The 12,263-nt window shown below is 49.7% G+C and overlaps 3 protein-coding genes across 4 annotated transcripts in view; 1 reads left to right on the plus strand and 2 right to left on the minus strand.

Moving 5' to 3' along the window:
* The first annotated feature begins 1,527 nt into the window (after positions 1–1,527).
* On the plus strand, positions 1,528–4,604 carry LOC144061278 (E3 SUMO-protein ligase EGR2-like). The gene is made up of 3 exons (XM_077581592.1): positions 1,528–2,311; positions 2,437–3,016; positions 3,520–4,604. The coding sequence occupies exons 1-3, from the start codon at positions 2,128–2,130 to the stop codon at positions 3,860–3,862; spliced, it is 1,107 nt and encodes a 368-aa protein (XP_077437718.1). The 5' UTR covers positions 1,528–2,127; the 3' UTR covers positions 3,863–4,604.
* A 1,476-nt stretch (positions 4,605–6,080) lies between these two features.
* Positions 6,081–7,278, minus strand: LOC144061279 (2-aminoethanethiol dioxygenase-like). Its single transcript, XM_077581593.1, has one exon. The coding sequence runs from the start codon at positions 6,995–6,997 to the stop codon at positions 6,290–6,292; it is 708 nt and encodes a 235-aa protein (XP_077437719.1). The 5' UTR covers positions 6,998–7,278; the 3' UTR covers positions 6,081–6,289.
* Positions 7,279–9,241: 1,963 nt separating this feature from the next.
* Positions 9,242–12,263, minus strand: part of sptbn1 (spectrin, beta, non-erythrocytic 1) — a 51,402-nt gene continuing 48,380 nt past the window's right edge. For both annotated transcript variants that reach the window (XM_077581590.1, XM_077581591.1), the window contains 3 exons: positions 12,086–12,259; positions 11,356–11,398; positions 9,242–11,138 (listed from right to left, as the gene is read on the minus strand). In XM_077581590.1, coding sequence (XP_077437716.1) covers positions 10,887–11,138; positions 11,356–11,398; positions 12,086–12,259 — 469 coding nt within the window. In that variant the 3' untranslated portion in view covers positions 9,242–10,886. The remainder of the gene's footprint in view (positions 11,139–11,355; positions 11,399–12,085; positions 12,260–12,263) is intronic.

The raw sequence follows: 12,263 nt of genomic DNA on the forward strand, positions 1-12,263 counted from the left end.
CCGACCAGCCACCGGCAACCTTCCGGGTTTGTCTCTTCGGAGCGAACGTCGCCGGCAGGCTCAGGTGCCGCACGGCCAACGTGAGAGGCGGAAGGTCGTCGGGACGCTCGGCCGCGCCTTCCTTTGCGCACCAGAGCAGCTCGGAGCCAGACAAAGATCCATAGTCACCAAAAGCGCCAATGACAGATGATTAATCGGCGCGCTGCGCTTGGCCGAGCCGCCGGACCCCCGGCTGACGCTCCAGCCACCAAACACAAAACCAAACCCCCCCTGAAGCCTCCGTGCAAGCAGGGCGCGTGGGCGAAGGGTGGACGCGGGGTGGCGTCCCCACGGAGCTCGCTCGCACTCGCAGTGCATCACCCTGGCACAAAGACAAACAGTGCGCGTGTGTGTGGGAGGCTTTGAGCTGGACAAATGTGTGTGCGTGCGTGCGGTGACCAAGCCCCCATCTGGCAGCGGGTGGGCGGCGCGCCACACAACCACAATAGCCAGCAACATTTTTGGAGGCGTGGGCGTTGAAAAGGCTGCCAGCGCAGGCTGTGCACGTTCGGCTGACGCGCATGTGAAAGTCACTTCGATGCGATTGATCCTCGCGGCAAACGCCGACGGCTCCTTCAACAAGCTTCCGCGACAGCGCTGGGCAGAGGCCGGACCCGGGTGGTGGTGGGGGGCCGAGGGGGGGTCCACAACCCGCTCTGCTCTTCAATCCAACCCAGCCGCTATTCGCATGAACAGCGGCCCTGAAACGTTTGCCAACTGCCTCTTTGCCGTCTTTGCCGCCCGATTCCAGGATGACGATCGTCATCAGACTTCCACACAAGCGGATCATTTGCAGAACATGACAAGAACGATCATTCAAACGTTGAGCAAAGGTTCGAACCAACCCGGACATGAAATCAACGTCGGCAAGCGTCGCAAATGTTCGCCCGTCAGCGGCTTCAAGGTTGCAGCGGGGTTTGTTCACAAACACGTTTGACTTTTTTCTGCTCGCAAAAACGTTTGCAACCTTTGGCCACTGCTCGCAACCTTTTAGGAAACATGACGGAAAAACACAAGATTTGTAAACCTTTGCGGCCGCATGAGCTCAAAAGCAGTTCAAAGCAGCGCATGTGGATTTACATTTAATCTGCTCCTTTTGGCCAAGATTACGCAACAATATGTTTCCCACAACTAAATGGAAGAGGGCCAAATTTCAATGTTCTTTTTTTCCCCCATAAATTCCCGCTAATTCCCATGGAAAGTTTCCCATTTGGAAAATTCCTGGAATTTTGCAACCCTACTGCGAGTCCACATTAAGGCATTAACAAGATGCAAGTCAAAATGATCACGTTTTAATGTGATAACAGATGATGTTAAAAAGTGACATTTATCACAATCAAGCGTGCGATTGAACTTTTTTCCTCATGTGACGTCTGAACAAAATAGCCAATATTATGAAACATTCAAGTCTGACAAAGAAAACAAACACTAGTGTAATGTTAATAACCCTAACGATTAAAAAAATATTAGGTGGGCGGGATCGGGAGATGCAAGATCGTTGATCAGTTGTATTTTGCTGATCAATCAGCAAAATAAGATCGCAAACACAATTTTGTTCACTCCAGGGACGTTTTGTGCTGCCATCGTTTCACAGAATCGACAGTCCGATTGTTTTCCGACATTTCCTTTCCAGGATTTGGGAATATTTTAGCTGCTTTTCCCTATTCCCTTTCGCGTGCATCAACATTTTGGGGGTTTAATCGTTATGTTTTCCCAAAGCATTTGAATGGGCGTCATTGAAATGCAAATGTGGACTATTTGTGGGCTGTTGCTGAACGACATCGATTTGATCGAATCAGTGATTTTGTTTTTTGTTTTTTAACTCACTGATCAGTGCTGGGATCCTGACGGCGTCACCTCAATGACATGTACACTTTGCCACTGCAAAATGTGGACACGTGTTTTAGTGCTCACGAATAAGAAAGTGTATCCCGAGTTTCCACTGCGAGTGTTTACAAAGTAGACGCACGCACGCACGCGCACGCGCGCGCACTGGCAGGATCCGACATTTATGGCCGTTGCGGTGATGCTGCTCATTGTTTTTGGAGCTGATGATGGCTCCAAGGCCGGTGTGTCCAAATTTGGTCAATGACGTCACGGATTCCCTTTAAAAAGCCTGCAGGGAGGATTTCCCGAGCGTCACTTTTGAATGTGCTGCCCGCCACGATGAGCTCTTTAATGGGCTCCCTCGAGCGCGTGTCCGCGTTTGTCGTCAAACAAGAAGAGCAACAAGGCCAAGAAGCGCAAATTCAAGCGGAAGACGATGAAGCCGGTAAGCGTTTTGGCGCTAAAAGTCTGCCGTTCGATCCGCCACGGCTGCCGCTTGATGACGCGTGCGTGAAACATTCTCCGTCCTTACCGGTCTGTCTGTCTGTTGTCTGTCTGTCTGTCATCCAGGTGAGCGTCCACTCGCGCACTACGTGGCAACTTGGCGCGCGCTCCCCGTGCAGTTGTGCGCGGACGGAGGACGCGCGTGGAGTGACGCGGTGGGCGTGGTTAGCGCGGACGTCGCCTCGCCCCCAGCGTCGGACGACGTCATGGCTCACGGCCAGCCTGACGTCAGCCACATGTACGCGCCTCCCTACACGCACGCGCACCTGCACCCGGCCCCGCCCTCGTCGTACTCGTGCAGCGGTGACGTGTACCAAGACCCGTCCAGTGGGGGTTACCTGGCCACGCCCACCTGCGGCGCGGTAGCCTACCACGCGGCGCCCTCCTACAACTCGACGCCAAAAGCCCCGCTGGTGGCCGACTACGGCGTCGGGGGGGTGTACTCCCCCCAGGCGACCTTCCCGGACCGGAAGTCGGTGGCGGCGTACGCTTTGGACTCGCTCCGCTTGGCCCCCCCACTCACCCCGCTCAACACCATCCGGAATTTCACTCTGGGCGCGCCACCGCCGCCCCCGGCGGCCCCGCCCCCGCCTACGATGACGACCTCCGCTGCTGCCACTGCTGAGGGGCACAACCTCCCGCTCAGGTACTGACAGAAGACTCGGAACGGTTTTCGGCCAGCGGTCAAACAAGTCGAGGCTTGTGGGCCGGATCTGGCCCCACGTCTCATTTTATGCAGCCCGCAAGAGCTTTCAAAACGTTTCCTTGCGGTTGACTGCTCAAAAAGTTGTCATCCATCATAAACTGGTTGACGTCGCGGCTAGTGGGGGGAAAAAAAAAAAAGTTCCTCAATAAATGTGTTTATTTTTTTAAAGGTCTCTTTTTTTTTTCATTTTCATCAACATCATTCGAACCTGTTGACTGAAAATGATGTCAAATTGCCCTCGGGTTCGCATTGCGAACGTCATGTGACCAAACAGCAGGTGAGATGTGACGTTCCCAATGCGAGCCCGAGGGCAATTTCATTGTTCACATTTGTAAAAACGAAAACGAAAACGAAAAGGGATGTGTGGCATTTGCATTGATGTGAATGGGCAAAGATGATTCGATGGACTAACGTGGACTGTGCTCGCCCCTCCCCTCCCCCAGGCCCATCCTGCGACCGCGCAAGTACCCGTGCCGACCCAGCAAGACGCCCGTGCACCAGCGTCCGTACGCGTGCCCGGCCGAGGGCTGCGAGCGGCGCTTCTCGCGCTCCGACGAGCTGAGCCGCCACCTGCGCATCCACACGGGCCACAAGCCCTTCCAGTGCCGCATCTGCATGCGCGCCTTCGGCCGCAGCGACCACCTGACCACGCACGTGCGCACGCACACCGGCGAGAAGCCCTTCTCCTGCGACACCTGCGGCAGGAAGTTCGCGCGCAGCGACGAGCGCCGGCGCCACGTCAACGTCCACCTGCGGGGCAGAGACAGGAAAGGCCCCGCCCACTGACGCCGCCCGCCAGCAGGAGGACGCGCGAGGGCGCTGATATCTCATCTCAGGGAGTCCGCAACATGGCCAGCCACCTTCATTAGCATTTCGAACGTACCCAAGCGTGGAACTGCCAAAGTGGCGTCGACATTTTGGACGCGAGCACCTTTGAATGTACTCGTAGGCCAAATGCTACAAATAAAACCTTTTCTGCATGCGCAAGTGGCATTATGGGGAACATGCTATGTTTTTAGCATTTAGCCTACTGGCAAATATGGTTGAATATATTGCAAGGATGTTCGAACGTACAAACATATTTGCAAGTCCAAAATGTTAACTCCACATTAGCAGTTAGTTTTGCACTTCCATGCATAAAACTCCATTTTCTGACCTTCCCCAATTTTCATTCTTTCAACGCAGGACGGATCAAGATATCCGTCATTCATTTGTTTGCCACATCAAGACAAAAGCTGCTTTATCACAATTGTTGTTAAAAAAATCATTCAAATCAACCCTGCCACTTTCTGGGGACGGTCAATTAGGAGAGAAAGTCTCCGCCCCTTGATGACGTTAATGAGGAAAAAGACGGAAACAACGGAGTCAACAAAGCACAAAAAAGCTAAAAATAAAACATGTTTATGTACGTTCATTCGGGATGTCAGCGCGACTCCGGCTGGATTATACAATTAATGAAGAAAAAAAAAATCTCAATGATGAATGATTGATCGTGAAGGTTACACATGGGGGCGTGGTCTGGGAGTGATGTCACACCTGAAGGTTCAACTTTTTCAAAAAGTTTACTTTTTGTTTTTTTCTACTGAAACTGAAGATTAAACTTTTTCTTTTCAAAAGTACATTTTTGTGTTTGTGTGCAACATGTTGGACTTTTTTTTTTTTTTTTACTTCAAACTAAATAAAAGCTGCCACTCAAGCATTCAACTGTTAAAGGAACAAAAGACGAGCCCAAATGGGCTCCAAGTGACACAAAAGGCTGAACATTTCCAATCATGTTTTTATTTGGAGTCACAATTTGCCTTCACGTCAACGATTCTTCATCAATTAAATGTTTCAAATGCGTCATGACGACGACAAACAATTCCGTTCAATCAAGCAGCTTGAAGGACGCTTAGGAAGAGATTGCGGTCATGCCGGTGACGTCATGCGATTCAAGCGCGCCCCCTGGCTGCAACAGCCTGCATTGCCGCACATGCCCAAAAGCCCGAGAAAGAACGCTGCATTCACACCAACCTCCTCGTTCAACTATCTACGCCAGCGATGTACAGTGACAGGCAGAACAATTCAGTACTCGTTCACAAGATGGCAGAACAAACAATTAAGCAGTCGCTTGACGTTCAACCAAACGTTGCATTTCTCAACGGGTACATTTTCAAATTATTTTAGGGCTGCAACTAACCATTAGTTCAGTAGTTGATCAATCTGATGATTCGAGTCGATGCTCAAAAGTGTAAAGTTACCATTTCCTTTTCAACACCATATTTTAAATGGACAGAGCACAAACAGAAGTCCATCTTATTCCGTTACTGGTTTGGTCTGTTAACGTGAGGAAAATCGGCACAAATCGTTGATCACTGTTGTCCAAAGTAAAAACAATCGTTTTATTTTGGTTCAAAACAAAGATCGTCAGTCCGCTTAACATGGAGAACTACAGAAATCAAACAATATTTACAGTTGGAGCCAAAATTCTGAATATTTGGACCATGTTAAATAAAAAAGATCATCATTCTTTTGGTAATCGATTAATCACCTTTCTATTTCATCACATAGGGCGACCTTGACTTTTGAGTTGATTTCAGTCAGTGAGCAAGCAAGCTCATCATGCACTTGGCTCATGTATCAAATCAGTTTCCACACTGAGATGAATTCACATTGTTTTAGAAAAAAAATAGCCTGTAGTTCACGAAAACATTAAAAATGAACTGTCTGCATGTGATTAGCTGGGCGTAAGTTGTGGCCGACAGCAGCTACACGCCTGTACAGTATTGACATTTTGCACTTGAGTGTTGGAAGTTTTGTCCCGTTAAATTAACAGTGAATGTGGCTCTCCTTGCCCACATGCCAGGGCATTACTCAACTACAATTGGGATACAAGCACAATGACGGTTACTTTCCTTGCTCTATTTTGTACACTTCCCCACCAGGTGGCAGCAAATCTGAAGCTCGGGCCAAATTAAAATGTTGGCATAACCCCCCCACCCCCACCCCCCCCCCCCCCCCACTAGCAAAAATCAAACAACAAACTCATCAAGAATATAAAGTCAAAACACCGCTGTACTGAAGTTTTTGCGGAATTTTTGTCTGGTGGTGTGCGGTGCCGGCAGATTTGACCCAGGTGAAAATCTGCGCCTTCGCCTTGCTCAAGAAAAGTTGGAATGACCAATCCAAACGTCTCTGGTCACAATCGTCGCCAATTAAGGGTCTGGGCGGGCGTCAGAGGCGCACTTCCGGGCCCGGGTAGGGCTCGGTCCCGCACCAGAACGACACGGGCTGCGCGATCTCCATGAGCCAGACCTCGCGGCCGTGCGGGTCCCGGGGCTCGGCCCCCTGGAGCACCCGGAAGTAGCGACAGTCCCGCCCGTCGTCAGGGTCGTAGGGCGGCGCCAGGACATCCATGAAGGCGGCGGGTCCGTCCACGGCGTCGATCTGGTGCAGGTTGTCCCGGTCGGGCGCCAGCACGCACGGCTCGCTGGCGTCCGTGTATTCGGCGCTGGACCGCAGCACCGAGCGCCGCACAGCGCCCACTTGCGGCCGGGAGGTCCGCTCGCCCGTCGCTCTGTCCAGCCTGTCGAAGCAGCTGACGCGCAGCTTGCCGTACAAGACTTTGAGCGCGCCGTGCATGCCCGGGTGGTCGTGCAGGGGGATGCGGGCGCCGCTCGCCAGGAGGAACACGCCCATGCTGAAGTGCTCCGTCTCGCAGATGTGCATGTACGTGACCGGCGGGGGGGCGGCGGCGCGGAGAGGGGACGAGCCGCGGCCGCCGTCGGGCGGCGCCAGCCGGAGGTCGGCGGCTCTCGCCTGGCTCATGAGGCCCAGCAGCTGCTGGTGCTTCTCGCGGAAGGCGTGAGGCGGCTGGCAGAAGGTGATGAGCGCCTGCCGCGCGATCCGCTGCACCAGGACGGAACCTTCACGCGCTTTCATCGCCACACCGGACGCCGGGGCTGGCTAAGGCTAAGGCTAGCTGCTCTCCGAGATCGTTTATTTACAAGCCACAGCTTACTGGATACGTTCGACCAAAACTTGTCTAGCCGACACTGACTTCTTGACGCTTTTAAATAACGATAAATAGTTTACACACGAAACGCACTTGACTTACGTCCAGGTGCTGCGCGTGTCAACGACAAAGTGCAGTTAGACGAGGGGATCCCAAATCGCAACCGCGTGAGACCACATTCTCTCCTCGCCCCTCATCTTCCTTCTTTGTTTCCGGTCCAAGCCTACTTCCCACCACGTGATCTTTTGTTTACCAGAAAACAAAACTCAACTTGATGCTATGTATTTTACATATTCACAGAAAAGTACACGTTTAAAAAAAACAAAGGACAACTGCGTTTGCACCATTGTGTATATGCAGTCGTTTATTCGCCGACACGCTTGACATTGACCACAATACCCAGCATGCATTGCACCGAACGACGCCAACACGAAGCAGTTTGTAAATTATGACGATTGCTGAGTCGGCGTAACCTCGCCAGCCAGATTGATAATTGTGATTTACTCGCGGGAGTTCTTCACAAATTCACATTATCAATCTGGTACTTCACTTGGCAGACCCGTTCGGGAAAGGCGGGGCTTGCTGTACAATACTTCGAGCTGATTGGACGATGCGGCATCTTTGCAACATTTTGTTTTGACCAATCAAGGCAACGGTTTCTCGCTGTTTAAATTCAACAAGGAAGCAGTGAGTAATGCTGCGAGAACATAATTAATTGCTGCATCGTCTGTTAGGTTTGTTTATTTCCCCCCGCCATGGGCGCTTATTGGTTTCGGCCTGCTTAAGCAACGCCTGATTGGTCCGATCGAGAAAAGATCGGCTGCAGCGGGAACGTTACAAGATGGATTCTCCGGAGTTTGTCAACTCACAAATACCGCGAGGTATATACGATTTTCCTCCCTCAAACTAAGTTCTTAAACCAATTGAATGACCTTTTCCCATAAAACAAAACAACTTATTCTTATATTACAACTCTCTGAATTACTAATACTGAATAGTGTCATAAAAATAATAAAACAAAATTCCTAAACTTGTGATTATTTTTTAATTATTATTTTTTATTGGAATAAACAACTTTCTTCTCTCCGACTTCTTGTTTGTTTGTAGTGGAGGTGACCTAAGAAGAGGGCAACTTGCCCTCACTTCTGCATGAACATATTTCCACATTCGATATTTGTGATTGTGACCATCATGAAGACACACAATGCAGGCTCACCTCCTCCTCGCCGTGTGACATCACAAGTCCTCATTAGCGCTTGTTGACAACAGCTGACCACGCACGCACTCACGCACTCACGCACACACAATCTGCATCTGAACATTTGGTGATTCACGGCCCCAACAACACAAAGCCAAATGTTCCGAGTTGACGTGTTGCAATGCGGTTGCCATGGTAATAGCAAAGGCGCGCATCAACAATTTGACAAGGGATGCCAATAAAAACAAAAAAAAAACCATCACTTTTGCTATGGTAACAACTAATTTGGTTTCCGCTCCAAACCGCCTAAACAATGACGTCACTTCCTACAACCTTGTTGAGGAAGTGCTAATGAGAAGGACGCCACCGAGTGGACATCTGGCACTACTGCAGCCTGTGACGCGGTCCAACTGGATTGTGGGCTGGACCTGTGAAGCAAAGTATGACCCAGGATCCACATTGGGGACCGTGTTTACTCCGACCATCCACCATTTACTGGATCAAGAGTCAGTCCTGTCATATTTCTGCGTTAATTGAGCTGGTTCTCCCTAAAACAGGTCCATTAAAAGATATTTTTTTCTTAAGTTTTGTGTTATTTGTGCATATCCTTAAATACTTGGTTAACTGATGTATTGTAAATAATGAAATCAATATTAGTAAAATAAACAATTTTACCTGGTCTAGACAAAATCACATCTAGATTCAATTAGCACCAAACCTGGATTGAAGCAAGAGTCTGACTTCCTCTTGAGTTATCCTTTAAATGAATCAAGTAATTAACCAGAAATGGAACAGGACTAAACCTGCATTCAAGAAAGATGATCAGCGTTAGCATTCAATTGTGATCACTGTCGACAATCATGTCCTTTTTTTTATTTTTTAAATTTTCCTTAAAACAACCAACGTGTGGACTATTGATGTTTATAACAACGCAGGAAGTGACGCCATGCATTGCAAGAAACACAAAGTAAGCTTTTGTTTTAAAAGCATTTTAATGGCTCTTTGCATTTATGTAACAGAGAGAGAGAGAGAGAGCGAGAGAGAAAGAGAGAGAGAGAGAGAGGAGTGGAAGGAGAGGGGCACAAGGGAGGGGGGAGGACAGGGGGAGTCTACAGGTGCACATCCAACTAGCAGTGACCCCCCTTGCGACCCCATCAGGACCCCTAAACACACCGCACAAACCCCCGTGGTGGCATTATCAAACGTGCGGGATGAACTAACGACATATCAGTGCCGGTTACTACGGTTACGGTGATCACGGCGCGCATACACACCACACGCTGAAAAAGAGAACAGAGTGGAAAAAAATGTCCGCCAGGAGTGCAAAACGAGCGCACCCGAAAGCCAGGCTGCCTCTCATTGGCTGCTTTGTTACCAGGCGGAGTTGGATTTTGTTCATTGGAGGCCAGAGAAAAGGACAGAAAGAAAAAGCAAAGAAAAAGCAAGCCACCATCAAAAAGCGCCAAGCGACTTACGTGGTTCTAAATGTGATGAGAAGAAGAAGAAGAAGATGACGTTTTGAAAGGCCAGCACACGTCAAGAAGATCAACATTCTTTCTTCTTTCATTGACACTTTCAGTCCATCAAGCAGATTAGTAGAGGCGAGAATACGGCAGATTAGGGGTTTTTCCGTTTTCTTTTTATACACAACTTGTACATATTAAGGAATTCAGATTTTAACTAAATCCGGTCTCAACAAGGATTACATGTGGACAGAAGCAGAACTGGACTGAAGCTGGACTAAACCGGGATTAAAGCAGATTTGGATCAGACCTGGGTTCATTTGTGACTAATCAAGGCCTTAGAGTCCAGTACGCAGATTACGAGTATCATGAGAATACCATGGATTATTCTTTCTTTTTTTCTTACACACAATTGACCTCAGAAGTCGAGCAAGACCATCAGAGATCGCTATGAGACAGGAGCACTCAAAAACCTTCAACCATAAAGTCACAACAGGACTCAATCAGGCCCAAACCTGGATTCAATCTGGTCCGGTGGAACCAAGGACCAAATCTGGATTCAATTAGGAATAAACAAGGTTTCAACCTGGACTGCATCAGATCTGGAGTAAACCTGGTCTAAGCAATTAATCAATCTGTCTTTAGCCAGAAGTGGACCAAATCGGGATTAAACCAAGCCTGAACCAGGACCGGACTGCACCGGGATTAAACCCAAATTGGACCAGAATGAAACCACAACTAAACAAACGAAAAACGAGTTTAAAGCAGGACTAACTCTGAGCCGGGGGTGGATTGTTGTTAGGCACAGAGTGGACACTTTCGGCTCCAAGGGACGCGCTGGAGCGGCTCGCATCGGAAGAAGACAAAGAGGGAGGGGGGGGGGGGGGGATGGTGGGGGTGGATTCTGCACGCGCGCGAGCGAGCGTCCGGACGGCTAAAAGTGGAAAAGCTACACGAGACTAACGTGGTTATTGTTATTATTTCTTCTTCATATTTGACGTTTTACGACTATGAGCGGCGTAAAATCCAGAGGGTGGGGTTGACATGGTACCAGCAGCCCCCAGGCGACCGGGGACGAGCCAATCAGCACCAGAGGGACCAACAGGAAGAGGAAGAAGGGGAAGGAAAGTGGGAGGGGGTGTTAGTCGTCAGCGTTTATTTCTTCTTGCTGAAGAGACTGAAGCGTTTCTCTTTGTCTTTGTCGCGCTTGCCCGGGCTGGACTCGGCCGCCGGCGCCACCTCGGCCGAAGCCGAGGTGGGCACAGTGACCGAGCGAGCGGCCGAGGCCGGCATGGTGTGGGCGCGGGCGGCGGCGGGCGCCGGCGTGCTGTGGCTGCTCGGCGTCACCTCGCCCTTCTCGCCCAAAATGGCCGCCGAGATGGTGGAGATCCACGAGTTCATTTCCTCCTGCGCCGCAAAAACATCACAAATGCCGCTAGCGTTAGCGTTAGCATTCACGACACTGAAAACGGGAACATTAAAACGAGACTAAACCTGGCCGAAACTGGGAATCGGGACCGAAGAAGAATGATACCAGAAACCGATCGTATCTTGACTGAACTGAGATAAATCCAGTAGCGAAGCGCATTCAAATGAAAAATGCTTTCAAGGAGTCGTTACTCACATCATCTTTGGCTTGGAAGAGATACTCGTTGCCGTCAGTGACTCTGTTGGGATCAAAGACACACATTATTCACCGAACAGGATGAAAAGGCCAATCACAGGCTGGTTGAATCCAAAAGCACCTTGAATCAAAGACACGTGTTGATGTCCGTCACACGTCAAAGACACGCCGACCAAAACATGCAGTGAGTTTAACGTGCATCACATCAAAGATACACGGAATCAAAAACACGTCAACCACGCAAATGGATTCAATTAAGTGTCCAATCAAAGACTCATCAAATGCGTCAAACCAAAGCATGTCAAATCATCAGACGCATTCAAACAAAAAAGTGTCCAATCAAAGGCGCTTTGAAGGAAAGGTGAGTTGAGGTTGGAAGACGCAAAGACACTTTGATTCCAACAATCCAAGGCCCGTTCATTCAAAACGTGTCAAGAATCCAAAGCGTGTCGAATCAAAGACTTAAAGAGCATTCGTAAGATCTGGGCTGAATCAAAGACACGCATAGTTACAGATGTGTGCAATCAAGGGTGGGTGCGTCAATTCAAAGTTCTACATTGAACCCAAAAAGTGTTGAGTCAAAAGCGCATGTGTTGAAAAAGGTCAAATCAAAGACTTGTTGAATGAGACACGGCCAATGATGTGAAATCCAAGACGCGCTTAAATCAAGGAGGCTGCAAATGTTTGACCAAAGGCAGTTGGCATGTTGTTGCGGGTGCGAGGGACTGACTTGAGCTTGAAGACGTGTTTCTTCTTCTTGTACCCGAGCGCCACCTCGCAGGCGGCGTCTTTGAGCGCGACGGGGATCTCGCCGTGGTAGGGGACGCCCTGCGCGGCGCTCTTGTGGTCCTTGTAGAAGCCCAACTCCTGATGGTTGATCACGCAGAAGACGTGATGCCACGACCTGC

The sequence above is a fragment of the Vanacampus margaritifer genome, chromosome 12, assembly GCF_051991255.1.
Source record: "Vanacampus margaritifer isolate UIUO_Vmar chromosome 12, RoL_Vmar_1.0, whole genome shotgun sequence".
NCBI classification, from domain to species: domain Eukaryota; kingdom Metazoa; phylum Chordata; class Actinopteri; order Syngnathiformes; family Syngnathidae; genus Vanacampus; species Vanacampus margaritifer.

Coding starts and splice junctions, on each gene's coding strand:
- LOC144061278 (XM_077581592.1), top strand. CDS start 2,128: ATGACGTCACGGATTCCCTTTAAAAAGCCTGCAGGGAGGATTTCCCGA. Junction 2,312..2,436: donor AGCGGAAGACGATGAAGCCG/GTAAGCGTTTTG, acceptor TCTGTCATCCAG/GTGAGCGTCCACTCGCGCAC. Junction 3,017..3,519: donor GGGCACAACCTCCCGCTCAG/GTACTGACAGAA, acceptor CCCCTCCCCCAG/GCCCATCCTGCGACCGCGCA.
- LOC144061279 (XM_077581593.1), bottom strand. CDS start 6,997: ATGAAAGCGCGTGAAGGTTCCGTCCTGGTGCAGCGGATCGCGCGGCAG.